Source organism: Tauraco erythrolophus, chromosome 15 (genome assembly GCF_009769465.1).
Source record: "Tauraco erythrolophus isolate bTauEry1 chromosome 15, bTauEry1.pri, whole genome shotgun sequence".
Taxonomy (NCBI): domain Eukaryota; kingdom Metazoa; phylum Chordata; class Aves; order Musophagiformes; family Musophagidae; genus Tauraco; species Tauraco erythrolophus.
Genome location: NC_141479.1, coordinates 92,421 through 113,376, shown reverse-complemented (window position 1 = coordinate 113,376; position 20,956 = coordinate 92,421). Strand labels below are relative to the sequence as shown.

Below are 20,956 nucleotides of genomic sequence, written 5' to 3'. Positions count from 1 at the left end.
CCATGAACCTACGAAGGACGCAAATGGTATGTTTTATTATCCAGGGACAGCTTGGCCTTATGAGTAACATGCCATAAATAAAGGGGAATTTGGTGAAACTGAGAGCTCACAGAAGGGCTCGACAGAGACCAAAAGTCAGACATGCACTTTCTGCCACGCATTTCCACTAAGGGCTGAAGGTCTAGCTTCTAATGTATCATTCAGTCCCAGTCTTCAAATCAAAGCCTTCTCATTGCACTAACCCCTGTGGTAGTTTTGAGTCGAAACAGCTAGTGAAATTGAGGCCACAAACCCCTCCTCACTGGGGAATAAATCTAAATTTAGACCCTAATCTTCAAATGAACGTATGAAGCTGATGTACCTCACTGCGTTACTAATGTTCTTTACAAACATATGACGTCTTAAAGGCATTTCGCATCCCTCAGTGTACGTGTGGCAGAGTCGGGTTCAAAGGATGGATTCTGCTAGAAATACCCATCGTTATGCAGAGCAAGCACAATTAACAAGGAATCTGTTCTTGTTAAAATACCTTTCTATAAAAACTGCAGAAGTACAAGCAAAAGAGAAGCTGAAAAGAAATAATAAAACATCAAGAAATAACTGTATTATACACTGGTGTGAAGACACCGTTGGTCTGTGCGCTCAGAGGCTGAGCCAGGCTGAGCTTGCTGGCAGCAATGGCAAACTAAAGCTTCTTAGGAGATCATCAACTGGGCCACTGCAAGTTGGGAGCTGCATTTATGAAGCTGAAGCTTCTGAGTCCATGGGCTCACAAGAGGTGACCTAGAATGGACACAGTGAAATGATGAGAATGCAAATAAGACAAAGCATAGTCACAGCCAGCTGCTAAGCCATCCTCCTGGGGAGGTCCAACCGCTCTCATAAGGAACCTCCTGTGGACCAGGTAGCTTGCATTGGCATCAGATGAAAAAGCTGGGCAGAGAATCCATATGAATCTACAGTTTTAAACTGCTCCTGTAGAGTTTTCCATGCAGTCCAGGAGGGGCTCTTCAAGACTTTTTGCATCAGCCTGCTGAATTAAGGAAGGGAATCACTACAATCTCTCTGACATCTCAGGAGGCTGGGTTTCCATGAGACATTAACTCTGAAACCTAAATGCCAATTTAAATTCAATGGTTTTAAGGATGTCATTCCTAATCAGCTTTGCAGAAACAGCGAACTGTTTTGGTGTGGACAGCCAGAAGGAACTGTGATGATGCCATTACCTCCTCAACTAATTATTCGGAAGGAAACTGAATTCGAGGGAAAATTTAAAAGTAGAAGAACATTCTGCAATAAAAATGTAATCTCATGCAGGGAAAGAAGATCTGCACTGTTTCTTAGGAAAAGGAGCTAAGTGTTTTCTAGTGCATGTGACGTGTTGACTTCAGTCAGCAGCCAAACACCCACCCAGCCTCTTGGTCACTTCCCTCTCCTGCAGGATGGGGACAAAATAGAAGGAAGGTGAAAAGACTCACGGATCAAGTTTAATAGGGAAAGCAAAAGCAAAAAGAGGAATTCATTCGCTACTTTCCCTTGGCAGCCAGATGCCTAATCACTGCCCGGGCAGCAGGGCCTCAGCACACGTAACCACTGCTTGAGAAGACAAACCCCATGACCACAAATGTACCCCCTTCCACCTCCCTCCCCTGAGCTTTTATTGCTCAGCACAATATCATACGGTACGGAATATCACCTTGGTCAGCTGTTCCAGCCATGTCCGTTCCCCGTCTCTCGCCCACCTCCAGCCTTCCCACTAGAGGCGGGAGCGGAGGAAGCCCTGCCGCTGTGCAAGCACTGTTCAGCAACAGCCAAAATGCTGCTGCATTATCAGCACTGGTTTAGCTCCAAACACCGAGTAGAGCACCGTACAGGCTGCTAGGAAGGAAGTCAACTCCACCCCAGCTAGACACAGTACAATGCTCCATAATGCAAGCATTCCTAATGTTTAAAGCCAAACTAAGCTTGAATGCAAAGGATGTTGTCAGCAACTTGCTGCAATTTTAAGCAATTCCATTAGTCCTTTATCTTCAAGGTTTGACTCACTCATCGTTAACGTTTCAGATATGCTAATCACCTCTGTGTTTCCACCCTTTGTGGAAAAGGGGCAGAAAACTGCTGTGTGCAACAAAAAGTTCCCAGGTGCATCCCAATTCACCAGCCATTCTGACATTGGCCCAAACTTTCTCTCCTCAGATAGACCAGCAGGTCTCACCTGGTTGAGATTTTCATCTCCTTCATTTGGTTCTATTTGGAACAAAAATTTCTACCATGTGAACAAAGCTCATCCATACAGGAAACCAGTAAGCCACAGCTACAGAGCTATGAGTCCCTCTTTGGTACCTGATGCCCCATTGATGATTATCTCTTAACAGAGTCGGGAATCTGAGAACAGTTGCAGAGCTGAGCCTCGGTCTGTGGAATGAACTCATTAGGAACCACAAACCCCACCACAGTTCACCGGAAGTAAAAATTACTATTGTGGTCTGACACAGTCTGACATCTCTCCTAGGAAGCCCTAGGAGCAAGGGCATTTAGAAATGAAGCAGAGAAACGACTCTGTACTGCATACAAGTCTCAGAAAGGACATAAGGAAAAGGCTAAAACGTGTATGACACATTACTTAATGCACTCAGAGGCTCCAGGATGGAGACCATCAGTCAGAAGAGAAGAAAAGCAAAGCATTTGCAATGAAGCACCAATCAAAGAAGGCTTTGATCTCTTTAAGGACTGCTAATCGTAATATTGAAAGACACTATAAATGAAAAAAGAATCACCATTGGTGAACAGATATAACTACACTTTCTGTAGCGGATTTACATCTATTCATGCCACGGAAATATTTGGCCTGAAATTCTGTGAGAAGGAGATAGATTTTTTAACTCCATATTTTGAAAATAAGGTCTAAACCCATCACTCATCTCAATGAGATTACTCTGGGTTTGCCAAACCTTCCTCACTGAATGTGCTTTTCTGTTATTCTACTAGCTCTGCTTGTAAATTCAGGATTACAGGAAAATGAGAACATCAAAAGATAGGCAGTCTCTCCTAGAAGAGGTTAACACCCTGCCAAAAATCCACATCTGAGTTTGTGTGATAAAGCCTGCCACTGAGTACAAGCCACAAAGTCAGAGAAAATACATTTGCTTTTAAAATATCTCATGGGGTGTTGTCACTTTTGAATATGACGTTCCTGGATATTTACCTGATGACACTTGCACACTGCTGACGTACTGGCAATGAGACACATTGCTAGGCACTCACAGGGCTGTTTCATGAAAACCAAGATAAACTTTACAGGATCAAAGAGCAGTCCAGGCCTGAAAGAGAAAAGCGGTCAGATTTGAGGACACACTGTGACGGGATGTTCTCAGAGCTACAGAACCACTCCATGGTCAGAGGATGCAAGCTGCCTGTCTGTCTCCTCTCCGCGTTCCCCCACACCGTGAATCACTGCACCTCTTCCAGAGGGGATGTTCAAAGTGAACTGCATCATCTCCTTAATCCTGTGACTCCAAGGGTCAATATCTCAAAACTCTCCCCACATACCTAGCAAGCTCCCACAACCTGGGATCACTGGCCTGATCTGGCAAGAGATAGTGGGTAGAGAGGGTGAATCCTGCAGGACGCCAGAGGCACCTTCCAGCAGCTCTTTCTGAGCTATGCTGCTATCAGTCCACCTCTTGGACGGTTTCCTCTCATTTGCAGCTACCTCTGTCTCCGAAGGGTGCCAGGAATGCAAGCAAGAAGCTCTGGTTTTGCTTCACTCCTTGTGGACCTCCTAGTTGTTATTATACTAATAGTCTTCCCCACTGGGGTATAGAATTTTTGGTGTGCTAATTCTGACTATAATCACATAATATTAGCCAAATTCTCAGTATGTATTCAGTGCAATGTGACCTTTCTATAGCATTTTTTACATTGAAGGATGCAAAAAACCTCTTCACAAGCTATGAACAAGACTCTCTGCTTTTTGACATGATGCAGTGTGCTCCAGCAGGTGCTGTTAGATTGCACCTCTCATACGTGATCAGAGAAGAAACTGTTTGGATCTTTTCCTATTGTAGCATCCTCAAAAACATGGGACAGCCTGACCAGATATCCAGAGCCCAGAAGCGAGAAGCAGCAGCCAAAAGGCAATCAGATTTGAGGTATTCAGAGATTCTGCTGGCCACAGACAGCACGCCGTGGGCCAAAAGGAGCATTCACACTCTGACAAAGGAGAGCCTGTTTCTAATAATCCTGGAATATAGAATTCTGCTCATCTAACGTTGACAGGAGAAGGGCTGGAGTTATGCTGGTAACACTGAAACCATGGTTCAAAGAACACAGGCAGCCAAAAACATGAAATGCAGATGACTGCCATCCTCTCCAGGTAGTGATCCTGGGTCACTGGTATAGACAATGGGACAGATAAAGGGAAAAAGAAAAACAACCACCTAGGTACAAGAAACTTGAATGAAGGCAGTGAAAAAATCGGTAGCATTCATGTTTTGACAACTTACTGACTATACATAAGTGAGTTGATACGAACCTACTCTCTGCAATTCAGAATTGGAGCTCTTATTCTAGATCTTGAGAAATAAGTAAAATTGACTTTTTCTTCAGTAACTCACCCACTTAATAAAACCCTCCAGACTAACATGAATAAGAGAACCTAGAATGAAGAAAAATATTATTAGGATATAAAAAGAAAAATATTTTAAAATATCTGTACTCAGATATTACAACTGCTCATTTGAGTCTGAAAGACAAAGAATAACCTTTTCTTTTCTTTACAGGGGTAAAATTCGCAAATTTTATCTTGCTTTTACTGGAAATGTCCTGGAGAGCTCAGAAAAAATGCCAAACATAATTTAGAAAGTGAAGCTTATATAGCACCCCACTCTCATATCTTCCTTTCTAACAGGTCAACGGTTTCTAGTTTTTATGTAATTTCTTTAAAAAAAAAAAAAAAAAAGAAGCTTTCTCCTGTGCACAAAGATTGATTCATTAGATGTTTTTTGTCTCTGGGCATTGAGCAGCCTTCTGCTGAATGGAGCTGGAGTGCATGCAACTTAATTGGAAGAGCATAATTTCCAACATCTCCCCAGGATATTTACTGTGAATGACGAGACATAAGAAAAAGGAAGTTGCTGATGTTTAATGTTTTAAACTGTGGAAAGGATTCATTGTTTTGCTCAGCAGCTTGGGTACTTTACAGGTAGGAAAGGATCTCCCTCTCTAGAATGAATACAGTACTTTTCTTTCATCCATGACATGTGAGGGGATGTGAATGAAACAAAAATAGATGTGAGTTTCCTACTCACATCATCACAGTCACCCTGAGACACCAAAAGTTTGAGAAATCTCACCCCTTTGAACTTACTGCAGATACACAATTCTGTGCAATAACCAGCAATTTCCTTAATGTCTTGCTGAAGGCAGTTATCACAATTACCGTTTTCCCACACTTGCAAACAAAATCAATAGTAAATTGCCATCAAGGGCACTCAAATGCAAGAAACACCAACAATTTTGGCAGCATTCCCATCTAAATAATGAAATGTTTTAGCAACATGGCACCACTCCTTAAAACAAGAAATCTTCATCAAAAACCTGCTGCTGATTTAACTGGGACATTCCACGTACCACTAAAACTACACAGTGGTTAAAAATGCCTTGGAAATCGCTGAAGCCACAGTCGTGTAATAACAGACATTCACACAGTGAATGCCGGCGGGGAAAAAAGTACTGAAGAGTTCTAGAAATGCTCCAATTTTCACTCTGGTTGTCAAAACCCCTGTTTGCAATACCAGCTGTAGCACCTGGTTTGACTTATCACTTCAATATTCCTTCTTTTGAAAGATTTTGAAATTTATTCTATAAGCTGGCCAGAGTCCCTGCCTTCTGGCTAAGAGACCCTTGACCAGAAGACCCTTCCCATGGGATTACCCTAAATCCCTTCACTTCTTCTGGGGCTGTCCTCCTGTGTGCAAAACGTGTCGCAATCCTCCTCCCTTCCTCCACGTGGACAGGAAGGGTACTTTGAGATGTAAACACAAACGTGCTGTATCGATGATACCACGGCTCCATCTTTCACCTTTGCAGATGAACTGAACAGGAGAGAGCTTACCTCCTTGCTTTAACTACCGACCTGTGCTGCTACCCCTTTTCCTTCAAAAACTAAAGTTGCACTGGGCTGCAGAATCTGTCTTTTGGAGAGTGGCATTTATTCCTACGACATACCAACTCACTTACGACAATCCTCCTGAAGCCAATTGGTTTACTTGAGTTACACACTCGTATTTGCACAACCAAGAGGTTGCAAAAGCTTGTATCAAAGATACAGCACAGCATTACTTACAAAGAAGAACTCCCACTGCTGCAGGCAAGTTAGCTGATCAGGAAATGCAAATTCGTTGTGCGAAATTTCCAGGAGGGAAAGGAATGATTTAGTAGCATCAGAAAGCCTGGGGATGTGGGCGAAGGTTTTGGCTGGGACAGGATATGTGCTGCGACGTGTTGCCTTCCATCAGCTGGACACCACGAAACGGAGAGCTCCACTCTCTCAGCGTGCACGCCACACGGCCGAGTTCTACTCGTGCCCTCGGGATCCTCTGGCAAGGATCAGACGGTGAGATTCTGCCTCCACTGAGGCCAGCGGTCTCATCTAGGGATCTCCAGACAGACAAAAACCCCGACAGTGTTTCTGATGACTTGGTAACGAACACAAACAAGAAAAGCAAGTCGCGCTATAATCCTACACGGAGATCGAGATTCTGCGTGGGAGGGGACAAAGGGTCAACATTGACCTCCGTTTGTGCTGTGGCTTAGTCCAACACCTAGAGACTGATGATTCCTCTCTCACTTTGACCTTAAAAGTAAGGTGAGGAGAGGTCACAGGGAGTGGTACTTCCTGCTTCCATCAACATCCTGCAGCTTTTTCAGTTGTCTTACTTGGGGTGTTGAATGTCATTTGAAAGGCCCCCAGCAGCAGTATGGGCTGACCGTCGAACATCACAGGCACAGGCTGTCAGGGCCCATCTCAGCAGCTCTGCAACACACGTAGGCATCAGCCTGCTCTGAGCAAACCAAAGTCCTTAGAAGAAGCACGTAACATAATTTGCTTCCCTGAATTTATCTGAGATATTGAATTGGCTGAATTCTGTGGTATTGAGGATTTAAGATGTACGTAGATGGGATGTAACAGCTGTGCCTTGATTTCTAAGTTCTCATTCTTTCCCATTCTCTGCAATCCTCTCAATTTATCTACCGTACCTGCAAGCAATTTGGGTTTTAACCATCACAGCTCAAACTTACTTCTGTAATATTTTGCTCTGTCATTACTCAGTTTTTGGCATATATCTTGTCATGGGTTAGGCCGCTCCGGCAACACAACCGCCCGCCCCCACAGCCAGTCACTCACCCTCCCCAGCCCCAGGGATGAGGGAGAGAATTAAAGGAGAAACGGGAAACCCGTGGGTTGAGATAAGAACAATTTAATGCAGATGATTTAATACAGTGTAGGTGCTCACCACCCCCTGTGATCCGCAGCCCGTCTCGTCCCGAAGCTGCGATCCTGGACGAACGCGAGGCCCCGAAATAGGGGGGGGGGGGGGGGGGCGGAGAGAGAGAGAGAGAGAGAGCACTGTGAGAGTGGGAGTACTGGGAGAGAGAGGGAGAAAAGGCAACAGAGCAAAAGCGCAGCGAGCGCGAAAGAGCAAAAGCGGCGAAAGAGCCAAAGCGCCAAAGCCCGTCTGTGCGGCTGCCCCTCACTGTTATACTGGGCATGGCCCTGCACGATATGGAATGCTGATTGGCCAGTTTGGCCTCAATCTTAAGTTCCACCACAAATCACAAGGGGAATCGTGTCCCCCTTGTCCCAGCCATGCTCCCCCCTTATCCCACCGTGCTTCTGCACTCCGGCACACGGGAAAGTCCTTGGAGTCTCACGTCCAACCACAAACATCAGCTTGCTATCAACATTCTTCTCAGAGCGAGCCTCTGAGTGAAACCAAAACACGGAGCTCTTCTAGCTGCTAAAAAGAAGAGCTGACTCTGTCCCAGCTAAAACCAGGACAATCTTCGCCTTCCACCTCTTTTGCTCCACCACTGCCTTCTCTCAACATCTCTTTCCCTTTCTTACACACTTTTGCCCCTTTCTTTACTCTGGTTAATGAAGAATTCTGTTATTCTTTGTCTCTGTCCAGCTACACGGTCTGATTCCCCTCTCAGATGACTTCTGCTAGTGCAGATCCATGTGGCATAAAGGGTTTTACCTTTACTCAAATGCAGGAGGAGAATGAAGTCTCCAGTTTACAAATCCTCCAAGTACAAACAGGCTCAGTTATGACACAGGACATTCGTTTTCTTTCAGGAAGGTCTTGAAATCACATTTATGAAAATATAATATGGGTTTGGACGCTGGGCTCATTATCCATATGTTTATACTAAGATTCACACACAAGCATTCAAGAAAAAGAACCTGCCTAGCAACTTTCTCAGGATGAGAAGGCAAACATACTACAAAAAAGGATGACGCAATTTTGGCTGCCAAACCTGTAATTCTTTAAAACTCTCACAAACGAACAGTTCTTCAGTTGATTTTACAGTGAGTGTAAAGATCTTTCCTTTTGTGTTCTTTCAACTTTGCCCAGTACCTTAGGCTTTCCTCATCTCTGTGCCTTATTTCAGTATCACACACAGCCTGAGGCATCTTGGGACACAGGGAAACCGTACTTTTCTTTCTTCCTTTTTTTTCGTTTTCTTTTTGTCTTACTTCTGCACTCTAGAAAAAGAGAATACTCAATTTGCATAGTTCTCTTTTCTTGCTCACAGTGCAAGCTTTCATATTTAGCACACAGATTTGTTTCCTAAACCTGATTAAGCAAGGAATTTTTTTACTAATCCAATTCAGCAACTTATAGTTTTTTCAGAACTGTCCTTTAGAAAGAGATTTTGGAAATTGCTCTGTAACTCATTTGGAATATGTGCACAGATAGAAGAATTTCTTTTCCCAACAGGAAGACTTTATCTCTCATTAAAAAACCACAAAACCAACACAGGACAATAGTTAACATTGCTAACTTTAATATAATGTCTGTTTTCTTACCATAGACAAAAATTCAGCATCTTGCAAGAAATGACCTTTCACATTAAATCTCTTTTCAGAAGTATGCATTTCCCTTACAGCTGTTGTCAGGATTTAAGGTACCTGACTAATGGAAAAAGGGCACATTCTGAAATCAGCAGTGTGCGGGCACAACGCTGACAAACACATGTGCACACATTTCTTCTGCTCCCGGGTCTCTATTTCTGATACTCGTCTAACAAATTAACAGCATTTAGATTTTTGCAAATTCAGTACGCCACAGTTCACAAAAAGCTTGCCACTTTGTTGTTGGCTGGATTTTTATGGCATATTGTGCCATGGTACCTAAGGGATGCGTAAGTGCCAGGAGTACATCAACCTAAGGTCTAAGTCTTCGCTGTCTGTGCCTTTTTTTAGCATGAAATAAACTAGCACAAGGTTTAATGAACTGGTGCAAATTTCCTTATTTTTGCATGGGTTTGACTTTGATCAAGACATTGAAGTATCAGCCCGCTAATTAATGAAGACAAGACAATGGATCACAACGGATCCAGCTTGAGCAAACAGCAGCATGAAGAATGCTGAGGTCATAAGAATTAAAAGATAATTGGAGAGGCATTGGCTTACGTCTTAGTCATGGACTGAAAATGTCATTACACAGATCATCACGCCCCCTATAAATAGCTCCATCACTTTCTTCAGGGGCATCGTCAGGTCTCCGAGTTTTGCGCCTGCTCAGTTGTTTGTTTTTCTCTCTCAGCAGAACAAAGACTGAAATATTCACCAGATCATTTGTTATTTTATACACACCTGTGTAAGGAAAGAGTAGTGTTTTCAGCATATGCAGCTTAGGGAACAGCAAGAAATCTTTAATGTGACGAAAAACGAACTAATTTTGTAACAACAGAGTTCGAGGAAAAAAAGAAGCACCAAGTCAGGCTGTGATAAAATGTACAACTCACATAAAAATCGCGGTAACCACCGCTTTGATGCTTGTACGACCAAAGCCAGCATCCAGCACGGGGCAATTGATTCTGCCACCAACACCAGGCCGACGGCGGCGCCCCCGGTGATACCCCGGGCGCGGGCGGCACCCGCCGCAGCACCGATACAGCCGGCGGGCACCGCGCCCGCCCGCTGCCACCGCCGGGCACCGCGCCCGCCCGCTCCCGCCGCCGGGCACCGGGCACCGCGCCCGCCCGCTCCCGCCGCCGGGCACCGGGCACCGCGCCCGCCCCGCTCCGCTCCCACCGCCCCGCTCCCGCCGCCGGGCACCGGGCACCGCGCCCGCCCCGCCCCGCTCCGCTCCCGCCGCCGGGCCCGGCGCGCGGCCGCACAGCACCGGCGGCGGCGGGCGGTGCCACGGCGCATGCGCGGCCGCGCGCCGTCCGGCGGCTGCGCGGGAACGCCGAGGCGCCGGCGTCGCTCTGGTGCCCGCTCGCCCGGCCATGTCCGCCGCGTACTTCCCGGTGGGCCCCGGGCTGGGCGCGGAGGAGAACTTCCTGTCGCTGGACGACATCCTGATGTCGCAGGAGAAGCTGCCGAGCCGCGCCGCGAGCAGCCTGCCGCGCCTGGCCTTCGCGCTGGGCCCGAGCGCCGGCACCGGAGACTCCATCCCGGAGGTAACGGAGGGGGCGGACTACAGCTCCCAGCAGCCACCGCGCGGGGCGGCCGAAGCGCACCGTGGCGCGGAGGCGCGGTGGACGCTGGGAGATGTAGGCGCGCGCTCCCCTCCAGTTTTTTCACTTTTACTGTATGCATTTGCATGGGGTTTTTTTCCCTTCTGGTGTTTAATAACCTGGCAATTATTAGATTATACGACACCAATAAAAAATCCCCTTTCAGAGTCTCGCAGGAGTAATTAATGCCTCTGAAGGGCGTCTGGTCTATATTCCTGTTACAGTAGGCCGTTCTGAAAACCAAACGGCCTTCTGCTAATACTGCATCTTCGTTAATAAAGTCCACCGCTGTCTGTGGGGTTGCTTTATGTGTGTTTCTCATGGCGAGGACAACTTTTGTTTTTTCTCATCCGTGCAGGGATCAAAGCTGGAAATACCACTGTGGCTTGCTAAAGGCCTACATGACAGCAAAAGAAGAATAATTTCTGTGGAGCTGCCAAAAATTTACAAGGAAGCCTGGAGGACAGTGTTCAGCGCTGATGCCAATGTGGTCGATCTGCATAAAATGGGGCCATACTACTATGGATTTGGCTCCCAGCTCCTGAATTTTGACAATCCAGAGAATCCTGAGATAGCTCAGACTATCCTGCAGGCAAGTATCTGAACTATGTCTTGAAACTTTTCCACCTTCCTCTGTTCCCAGCTGCTCAGCAGTCTTCAGGAAAAATATCCTGTGACTTCTGGATTGAATAGGGATTTCTAGGTCAAGCTGTAGGATGACCCTTTTGGCAACTGCACAGTCTAGTGGTGGAAGCCTCAAGTATGCATCCAGGAGTGTAATTTTATCTTGGAGTTTCCACACTGTAAATGTGGTGTTTCATAAAATCCTGTAAAACAGGACTAGAGGAGACGTAAGATTGTTTAATCGTGCCTGTGCTGCAAGGCAGAATTAATTCACCCTCTGTTCTTTCTATTTTTCTACCCTGTTTTTGAATCTCTGTTATGATGAGACTTCACACTGCTCTGGGCAATCTGTTTCAGTGCTGATCCATCCTAATCTAGAAGGTTTCCTCTAATGTCTGAACTAAAGCTCCTTTGCAGCAGTACAAGCTCCTGTCTGTTTGTCTCATACATGGTACGTGGTGAGAAAAGGTTATTCTCTTGTACCTGCAGCAGTCCCAGCTCATTTGTTATCTCTTTGTGGGTCATGCTTTCTAACCTCTGATGGTCCTTGTGCACTGCTGGTATCTTTCCAGTTGATGTGTGTCTACTGGGACGTGCAGTGCCCTGGACAGCGTATGGTCTCCTGCTCAGGACTTGTGCTGATGAAAACAAAAAGATTACTTTGTGAATTTTGTAGGCTGTGATGCTCTTTGCTCTTCGTGGTGCAGCGTCTTGTTTTTCACGGTAGAGTGACATTGATACGTGTTTGATTCGCAGTCCACAGTGAGATGGTACGGGTTGCATATGCAGGCAGTCATTCCTCGTCCTGCGTTTGTGTGGTTCCCTATTTCTGCCTTAATGTAAAACCTTACACTAGTCCCAGCTGAATTACATCCTATTGCTTTCACACCATCGTTCCGATTTGTCAGGATCGTTATGAATTCAGAGCTCTGCTCCCCAACGTGCTTGCAGTCATCCCTCATCCTTCTCCTGCGTTGCTAGTTTATTAAGCATAACTTCTGTTCTTCTAGTAAGCTTCTTAATTATTATATCAAACAGTACTCGATTCCAGATAGATCCCTGCTGAACTCCACTTGGTATGTTCCTCCCTGCTGACAGGAGCTGTGGGGAACTTACCCCCACCAACAGGTGGTTTAGCTAGACCTTGTAAGCATGCCCCGAGACTGGCACCTCCCTGCTGCTTTCCCTCCCGTTGTAGGGCCCAGCATCCTGCCAAAATAGGAGGCTGGGCTGGTCTCTCAAAGCTTGTTCTTGGCAAGTCCATGTTGACTGTTACTCTTCTTTATTTTGTTGCAGAAGTTTATGTATAGTTTAGTTGTTCCAGTATGTTTCCAGGAATTCATACTGATGGATTATAATTCTCTGGCTCTTCCTTCCTCCTTCTACATCTCCTCTTTCTCTTTTAAAAGATAGATACCATCATTGCCAGTTTCCGGACTTCTGTGCTCCTTGAGCTTTGAAAGATAACCACTAACAGCTCTGAGATTTCTTCAGCCAGCTCTCTAAGTAGTCTGGGATGATTGCTATTGGCTTTTTTTTTTTTATTTTTATTTTTGTCTTTCTCTATTCTTTAAATGAACGCTGATGCAGAGAGGCTTTAAAGCACTGCTGCTGTCTCGGAGTTGTCCACTGAAAGCTTGCTTTCTTCATTGAGGAGGTGACCACACCTTTCCTTGTCTTTTCTTTTCTCTTTCTGCTAATGGACATCGTAGGAAAAAAGCCACGTTAGCACACATCACTTGTTGACAGAAAAATCAAAGCGTGCAAGGTGCGTTTTCTCTTTATTAAAAGCAAAAAAGGGGGGAGTTGTGCTGAATTAAAAATAAACAAAACACACAAAAAAAAACCCCTCCCAAATATTCAGAAACTATAAATGTGAAGTGTAACTATTTGGTGACAAAGCCAGAAGGAGAATTACTAATTTATAATATAGAATCATAGAATCACAGAATAGTTTGGGTTGGAATGGAGCTCAAAGATCACCTCGTTCCAACCCCGCTGCCGTGGGCAGGGACACCTTCCACTACACCAGGTTGCCCAAATATATATTTATTTATTTTCTTATTTAAAAAATATATTTATTCTATAAGTAAATCTCTAAAATACTACAGTTCTGATGATTCTAAAATCAGCTCTTGAAATAACAAAGATTACTTTCCAAAAAGTTTTGATCCTTTTTTTTTTGTTCCCAAAAGTAAAGATAAGGAGAGAAATAAAAATCCTTAACTATGTCTTGTTGCTGAGCTTTTTAAAATGTTATTTATTAGTTGTAGATTTGTTTTTTGGCTTTTTTCATGGTGAATTTTTTTTTCAGCATACTGAATGCTTTACAGTGGCAGTTTGGCTTAACTTCCAGGCCGTTTCCAAGTTGCAGCTTGTACGTTCCTGCGGCAGCTGCTGTGGCATAAGAGTCATTCCACCTGCTCTCAAGCAATGTTTGCTTGTGAAGTGAGACAGAATAAATCGTAATTACACCCTGTGTTCCACAGCCAAAATCTAATTCTGTGCTTGCTCCCATCCAGGATATCAGGCACTTGCTCTCCCAGCTCAGGCAGGAAATGGTTTGTCTTTGTATCCAAGGTTAATAGGTGCTCCGCTGTTTGCAGACCCTTGACTGCTTGTGAACTAGAGCCTACACCTTTGTTTTCTCAGTTGTGAAAGCTCGGGCCTCTAGCATTTGAGCTGAAGAAGCCTCCGTGGTACCTGTCAGTAATTCTGCTTGTCTTCTTTAGACGTTATTAGCCGTTTTCGTCGTATCATGGACTCCTCTCAGAATGCCTACAATGAAGACACATCAGCGCTGGTGGCTCGGCTGGATGAACTGGAGCGAGCCTTATTTCAAGCTGGCCAGAAAGGGCTGAATGACTTCCAGTGCTGGGAAAAGGGACAGGCTTCTCAAATCACAGCTTCCAGTCTGGTCCAGAATTATGGGAAAAGAAAGTTCACAGATACGGATGGTTAAAAGCCTGAAGAACATGCTGCTACAGTGGGAGACACCGAGAGATTTACAGTCTGTCTCTTGGAGAAGAGAACAAGGAATCAGCTTTGGGGAAGGACAGCCCCCTTTTCCATTAATGACAATTATTCTCTATCACGTTTTTGGATTAGACTAGTGCAATTTTAAAGGCAGACAGCAAAGGCATAAAAAATTGATCACATCACATCACATCACTGGATAGCTTTACAGCTTACTCACACCACTCCTCAGGATTTACAGTTAAAGTGTTTGCTAGGTAACTGAAAGGGTATGAGAGGATTTTCTAAAAGAGAAATTAATAATTTATTGTTCTTTATCTCCCAAATTGATATTTACAATACTGGATCTGTTTGGAAAAAAAGTGGAATTCTTTGTATTTTGTCTTGCCCTTCCCATTCCAGCCTCCTGGGAACAGCTGTTTCCAGCTTTCCCGTTCTTTGGAGAGCCCCAGTGGTGTGGAAAGAAGTGTGGTACAAACTGCATTGAATTTTTCCCATTTTTTTATACACCGAGGTGGAACAGGTACTCTTTGTGAGGCAGAAATGTTTTTCTTTGCTGATTTTTGTACACAGTGTTAGTGCTCTGGAGAGAAATACCTCCTTTAACCCCTGCAGCAAGCAAAGTGGTTGTGTAGGTCTCGTGCCACCTCATCCTCTCTCTCCCTTTCGGCCCTTGTGGGCTTGATGCTGCATGGAGTTGAGAATATTCTCGTTTGATGCGAGTGGCTTTTGCACCGAATCCATCTCTATGATGGGTGTTACGGTCCTCCACTTGTTTTACAGAGGAGGCAACAGAAGGCAACGAAGAGTCGGTCCAGACCGGATCAGAAGCAGCATCTTTAATGGAAACTCTCCTCCATTGTCAACCTCTGAGCCGTCTGTTTTCCCATGAGAAATTCTTCTGATTACTAAATTTGGTTAATAGAAGGGGTGGAGCAAAGGGACTGAGTTTCCTTCCTCCTGATTCATTTAAGTGATCCTAGTAAATGTCAGTTCTTAGCAGCAGGAGTGACTGGAGTTGGACCTTGGTTATCATCCCATGTGGATGCCCTTAAACCTAGATTTTCTGAAGTCCCAGTGGACTGGAGACAGATGGTCATCTCTGCAGATCATAGTTCTCGTGGTCATCAGGATGGTCGTCCTTTGGAAGCAGGTGTTGAACATCTTACGGGTGTTTCCGAGCATCTGTAGAAGGTGGACCTTGCAGAGTGCCTAAGGAGAGGAGCCGGATCGTAATGATACTGAGGTGACAGCAAGATCCAAATCTTGGAAGAGTTGTTACTGGGCTTGCAGATGCACCCGGATACTGGATACCTCAATCTGACAACCTTAAGTACAAAGGATGTGTGGGTGTTCCTTGGCCAGAGGAGTGGAAGCTGTGCCTCTGGAGGTGGTGAGATGGGACCGTGTGCTGGCTTCACAAGCACCGTGGCATCTCTGCCTCAGCTGCACAGGGCCGGCTGTCATGCCACGAGAGACTCAGTGGAAGCTGTGCCTGACAAAGTATTTCAAGTACGTGCAAGATCAAATGCTACTGCACTTAGTGGCATGTAATAGCCTGTGTGTTTTCATGAAGCTTTTATCTATTGTCTGTTTCCAGATTTTCATGTTGAATAAATATTTTGTAAGGGGACGCTGGTAATGTAAAATGTCTGTTGTTGATTGCCCCGCAGCAGAAAATCGGTCCTCGATCAGAAAGTGCAGGTCTCTGCAAAACTGTGGCCGTGATACATAATGCAGTCCTGCTTACACCATTCCTGTCTCCTGCAGGTAACGCAGTCGGGAGCTACGTCCATGCAGTCGTGCGAGTGTAGAAGTAGTTCCAGCTGACTCACCCCACGTGGGTAATAGCTGTTTGCTCCCGGTGTGGGAGGGACACTGCCGTCCAGTCAATGAGCTGTTGATTTTATAAATTGCATTTTTGTGAAACGTAAGATGAGGTGACTCTGTGTTACCTTGGCTTTGTTGTAGAGTGCAGGTGGGAATTGGCTGTCTCTGTGTTCGTACTCTGCTGCTTCAAGCATGGACCTCGTGTGCCACGTCGAAGCTGTGATCAGTGCTCCAGCTGCAAGGGAAACAAGTTTAAGTCCATCTGTGAGGAGAAGCATTTTTGAATTGGAAGGGTTATTTCAATGAGGTGATAGCTTTGAGGTTTAGTTGGTTTGTAACCAAAATCACCAGTTCATCAATTTCTGGACTGGTTTTGGTGATGATCCAAACTCATTTTCCTACATTTGTAAGAACATTTTTCTTCTCTGCTGCGGGGTGCAAAATCCGAGCAGACAGTTGCTCATTTGCCAACGTTTTGTGCAGCTACTTTCAGAGCGGGGAGAAGAAAAATCCCTGAAGTTGTCCTCAATGTCACTGGCTTTGTGTAAGTAGGCAATGTACCTTTCAGTAACCCTGAGTGTTTAGGAATAAACACTGGTAAGACTCTTAAAAAATCTGATCCTGCAATTTTAAATTACACTGTTTGATTTCTGTTGATTTTTTTTTCTTTTTTTTGTTGTTGTTTGTTTTCTCCTTGCTGTCTGGAATGCTTTTTTCTGTCCAAAAATACAACAAAAGAGTGCTCTGTACTTTTTATGAACACAAACTGTCCTTTATGATTGCACCACAGCAAGTTAGAGGAATTTGAACTTGTGTATTTTCAAAATGACACAATAAATCCTCATTACAGAACTGTACAAAAGAGGTCTGAAAAGGGCTTTTAAGTGTCATTTCTCCCCATGTCCCTCAGCTTTTAAGCTGGAGGACTACTGATGTTTATGAGAAAGCAATCCTTAAACATGTTTTACAGTATTGCCTCAATGTTTTCCATTGCAATCAAATTAAAAAAATGGGCAAAAATCGAGGTGCTGATTAGTTATATGTTCACATAAGAACATCTGTTTGGGTTTTAATGGCCTGTTTTTGAAAAAAAGGTATGAGCTGACCTGGCCCAGTCCTTCCCCTAAAGTGAGGAGTTGGGCTTGGTCCTTATACGTCCCTTCCAACTCGAGACATTCCATGATTAGCCCTGACTCATCCCAGGATGGTGTTTGTCCAGCCAGGCCTTCAGAAGCCACCTCTGCAGGAGAACCCGTGGCCTCCCCAGGCAGTCTGTAGTCTGTTCCCTGCCTGGCTGCGATCCATGGTGAGCAAAGTTGGAGCTGTGCATTCACTGACACAGCAGAGAACAAGGTCGGTTAAGCTTCCTGGTGATGAATTCCTGCTGGAATGATTAGTGAAACTGGAAAAATTTCTTCACCTAAGTTTTACATTAACTTCTCGTAAAACTCTCAGCTCCTCTTGTTTATCTTTTTTATGTATTTTTTTCAAGCAGGTGAGGCAGCTGTGGAGGGTTGACCCCCACTTCAATACAAATAGCTCTGCAACCAGCAAACACGCGCTTCCTCACCCATCTAAACTACCCTTTCCCAAAACCTTCATGTTTCTTTCTTGGTCTCCATTGCTCTAAACAATGTCTTAGTTTGTCCTCTGGCTTTGGTTTATTTTTGGTCAGGAGAATGAAGCGGTTGATTGCTTCTGCCAGCCTGGAAGCAAGAGGTAGTGTCATTCGGACCAACAGCAACCAGGAGGAGCAGCAGCAAGAAATGTGTTGAGAGCTGACATACTGTAACACCACATATTTTTATGAGAGAAACAGCGGCACCGAACAGGAGCACAAGCACTTATGATCTTGATTTTCTACCCATTTTTGGTGACTAGCTATTGCAAGAGCTTCATTCAAAATTTTAATTGAACCAGTTGCTTTAGAGAGATGTAATGTCGTTCAGTAGAGGCACAGTGTGAATGCTTTCTTCACACAGAGCTGCTTTTGTTCCCAGATGTGCTTTTTATAAAACACATTGTCTGGTAGCACAGCATATGGCTCAGGAGTTCTGGTTTTATTTTAAAAACTAGCTGTTCATCTGGTGCTGCCTCAGCCTGGCACGAGGCAACCGAAAGCTGTTCCTTGCCTCAGTTTCCTTTTCTGACAAAGGTAATGCCCTTGTTTAAAGAGTGTGTTTTGTCCCCTGGGTTGTAGACAGCATCTTTGTTGCAGGAAACATGCCAGCCAGATATTCCCAGCTCTGCTGCATCTGCCAGAGCTTGGGTGTTTACTTGGTGTGTGCTTGTCAGACCTAAAAGATTCCCCTTTTCAGAAACCCCTCTGGTTTCTGTGATCAGTCCCATTAAACCCTTACTGCTAAGCTTCTTCAAGATGGCCACATGTCTGATAACTTAAAAGATGAAGTGCTTTTCCCACTCTCCTCTCTGAACAGCCACTTGGCCCTGCAGAGTGGCCAAGGGTGCAGCGCTAAGCCCACGCTTCTCCTCTCTTTTCCTCATCTTACCTGTCAGAGCTGCTTTCACTAGAGTTGGTGGCAGCCTGAGCACTAAATGCTGAGCAGAACTGTTGGTAGGACTTTGCACAAAAGATGATGGAAGGATGACAGATTGCCTTGGTTTCATCGTGTCACGTGAGTGAGTAATGGGGGAAGGCCATGCACGCTTCCGACTTACGTCTGATGGTTGTGCTTTGCAAGGGTGGCCCTGGGAGCTGAACTCTAGTGAGTGTAACATGCTTTTCTGTGTTTTGTGCTGACAAGGCAATGTGATTCAAGTCTGGGGCAGACAGATGCTGCTTTTGAAAGAAACTGGGCCAGTTTGAGCTTCCCTTGAACCTGTCTCCTGGGTGAAGACCATCTGAGTACTTGCCTTGAGTTGTATCTTCTACCACAGTGTCGCTGACTGAGAGCTGCTTCTTACTAGCCCAGGGGACTTTTGGGTGTGGGAACAGCCTGATAGCCTTTGTTCTGAAATGCAACCTGACAGCGGTGCCAGCAGGACCTCGAGGGTGGTGTGAACCTGTTAATGTCATGTGCACATTGCTATGGAGAGGATGCCAACCTGCAGCGGCTGGGCTGGAGCTGGATGTACGTGTTACTGGTGTACTGAGTTTTTATCTAGTTTATTGTGTCGTCTGACCTTATATGCACAAATCAATCCCATCTCTTCAGCTAAGACACTTCTGCAATGAATCAGTCAGCGGAGCTGGAAGCTTCACATTGCATGCTGCTGGTGGTGTGTCGTTTTGGAGATGCCGTCTTGCTCCTTTTTGTGCCGGAGTCTCCAGTAACATCTTTGCGACTGGGTGAAGTGCACGTTGGGTGTTCCCAGTAGTTCCTAGAGGAATTTGAAACGATGACCCCAGGAAGGCCGTGGGCTGGGAGGGCCTGTGCATGCACTGCTTGTCCGAAGCCAGGAGAGGGGGCACTGAATTTAATACGTTGTTTTTGTGCAGGTCCTACCGTAACTGCTTTTAGGTTGTAGGCAGAGAGCGCCCTGTTTGGCCTGTGAGATCAAACTGGGTGTCCAAGAGGCCTTCTGTTGTATCTGCCAGGCAAAAACACAAGCCACGTGAGAGTCAAAGTGGAGTTTAGGTTGCACTACCTTGTCCTAGATTTGAGTATGCAAGGAGGGTGGATGTCGTGGTTGGCAGAGGCAAGGAAAACGAAGTGTTACTGAGTGCTGCATAAGGAGGGAGTGGTGAGAAAGCTGCCAAGAAAGAGCAGCAGAGGAGGAGATGAGCAGATACTTGGCTGTGCCACTTCAGTCCATGTGAGATGTGCTGAGCACGCAGCACGCTGGGTTCTGCCGGAGCGGATGTGGGACTTGCCTGGTGCTGGAGCGGTCGGTGCACATGGGGGTCCTGCGGCACTTGTGGTGGGCTGGGGAGGGGCGGGCTGCAGGAGTTAGTGCCCTGGCTTCTGCTGCCTTCTCCTTCCCAAAGTGTCACTTGCTTATTCCTCAGTCGGAAAGCCTGAGGAGTGGGTTGGATTGATTAAAGGCTGTGATTCACAGAGATCAGAAAGGCAAGAGGCCAGCAGGTCGTCCACACGTCTGTTCCCTGTCTGCCAGCCTGAGCCCAGTGATCAACATGTACCATCAGGAATTCAAAGCCCTTCAGCCAGGGACAAATTTGCCATCCTGTGGGCCCTGGCCATGGTGGATGGAGCCGTGCTCTGCCTGGGGTTGTTCCATTTCTACAATATGTCCTCATGAATTTGTTGGGACAATGAGAGACAGCGAGAAGAAGTTGCATCTGCTCTCTTCTCCTCACTGCTCTTTAGAGGGAGCTCTTCTAGCTGCCAAGAAGCAAGAAAAGCAGCCTTGGAGAAGTTGCCATCCACGGTAGCCCTGGAAGCATCTGGCCATGGGAGCAGCGTGCCTGGGAAGGCAGCCAGCTGCACGGAGCAAGGCGGGGTGGGCAGCAGCAGCAGTCTCTTTGGGTCTGCTTGGGCAGGAGATGAGAGGTGGGAAGAGACGATGGGAAGCAGGGCAGGAAGGGAAAGGGGGAGTATCTGGAGGCTCTCAGCACGCAGGTCAGCATGCAGTGTAGTTCTCCTGTGAAGGGGTCCTGAAGTGCCTGCACTTACGATTGTGAACAGGACCACTTCCAGGCTGCACATCATTGCATGGGTTGTCTGAGTGAAAAGAGCTGGACGTGTGTGGGAGGTAAAGGAGAGGAGGAGAAGGAGGCAGGAGCTGGAGAGAGACCTCAGGGACTGAAAAAGAACCCAGAGGGAGCTTGAGACAAGGCTTGAAGACAAGAGGA

At 45.8% G+C, this 20,956-nt stretch overlaps 1 protein-coding gene across 1 annotated transcript; it reads left to right on the top strand.

Moving 5' to 3' along the window:
- The first annotated feature begins 10,521 nt into the window (after positions 1 to 10,521).
- Positions 10,522 to 16,163, top strand: GINS3 (GINS complex subunit 3). Its single transcript, XM_086621140.1, has 3 exons — positions 10,522 to 10,695; positions 11,111 to 11,348; positions 14,109 to 16,163. Exons 1-3 carry the CDS (start codon positions 10,522 to 10,524, stop codon positions 14,336 to 14,338), a joined length of 642 nt encoding a protein of 213 aa, XP_086477266.1. The 3' UTR covers positions 14,339 to 16,163.
- The last annotated feature ends 4,793 nt before the right edge of the window (positions 16,164 to 20,956 follow it).

Coding starts and splice junctions, on each gene's coding strand:
- GINS3 (XM_086621140.1), top strand. CDS start 10,522: ATGTCCGCCGCGTACTTCCCGGTGGGCCCCGGGCTGGGCGCGGAGGAG. Junction 10,696..11,110: donor CCGGAGACTCCATCCCGGAG/GTAACGGAGGGG, acceptor TCATCCGTGCAG/GGATCAAAGCTGGAAATACC. Junction 11,349..14,108: donor TCAGACTATCCTGCAGGCAA/GTATCTGAACTA, acceptor TGTCTTCTTTAG/ACGTTATTAGCCGTTTTCGT.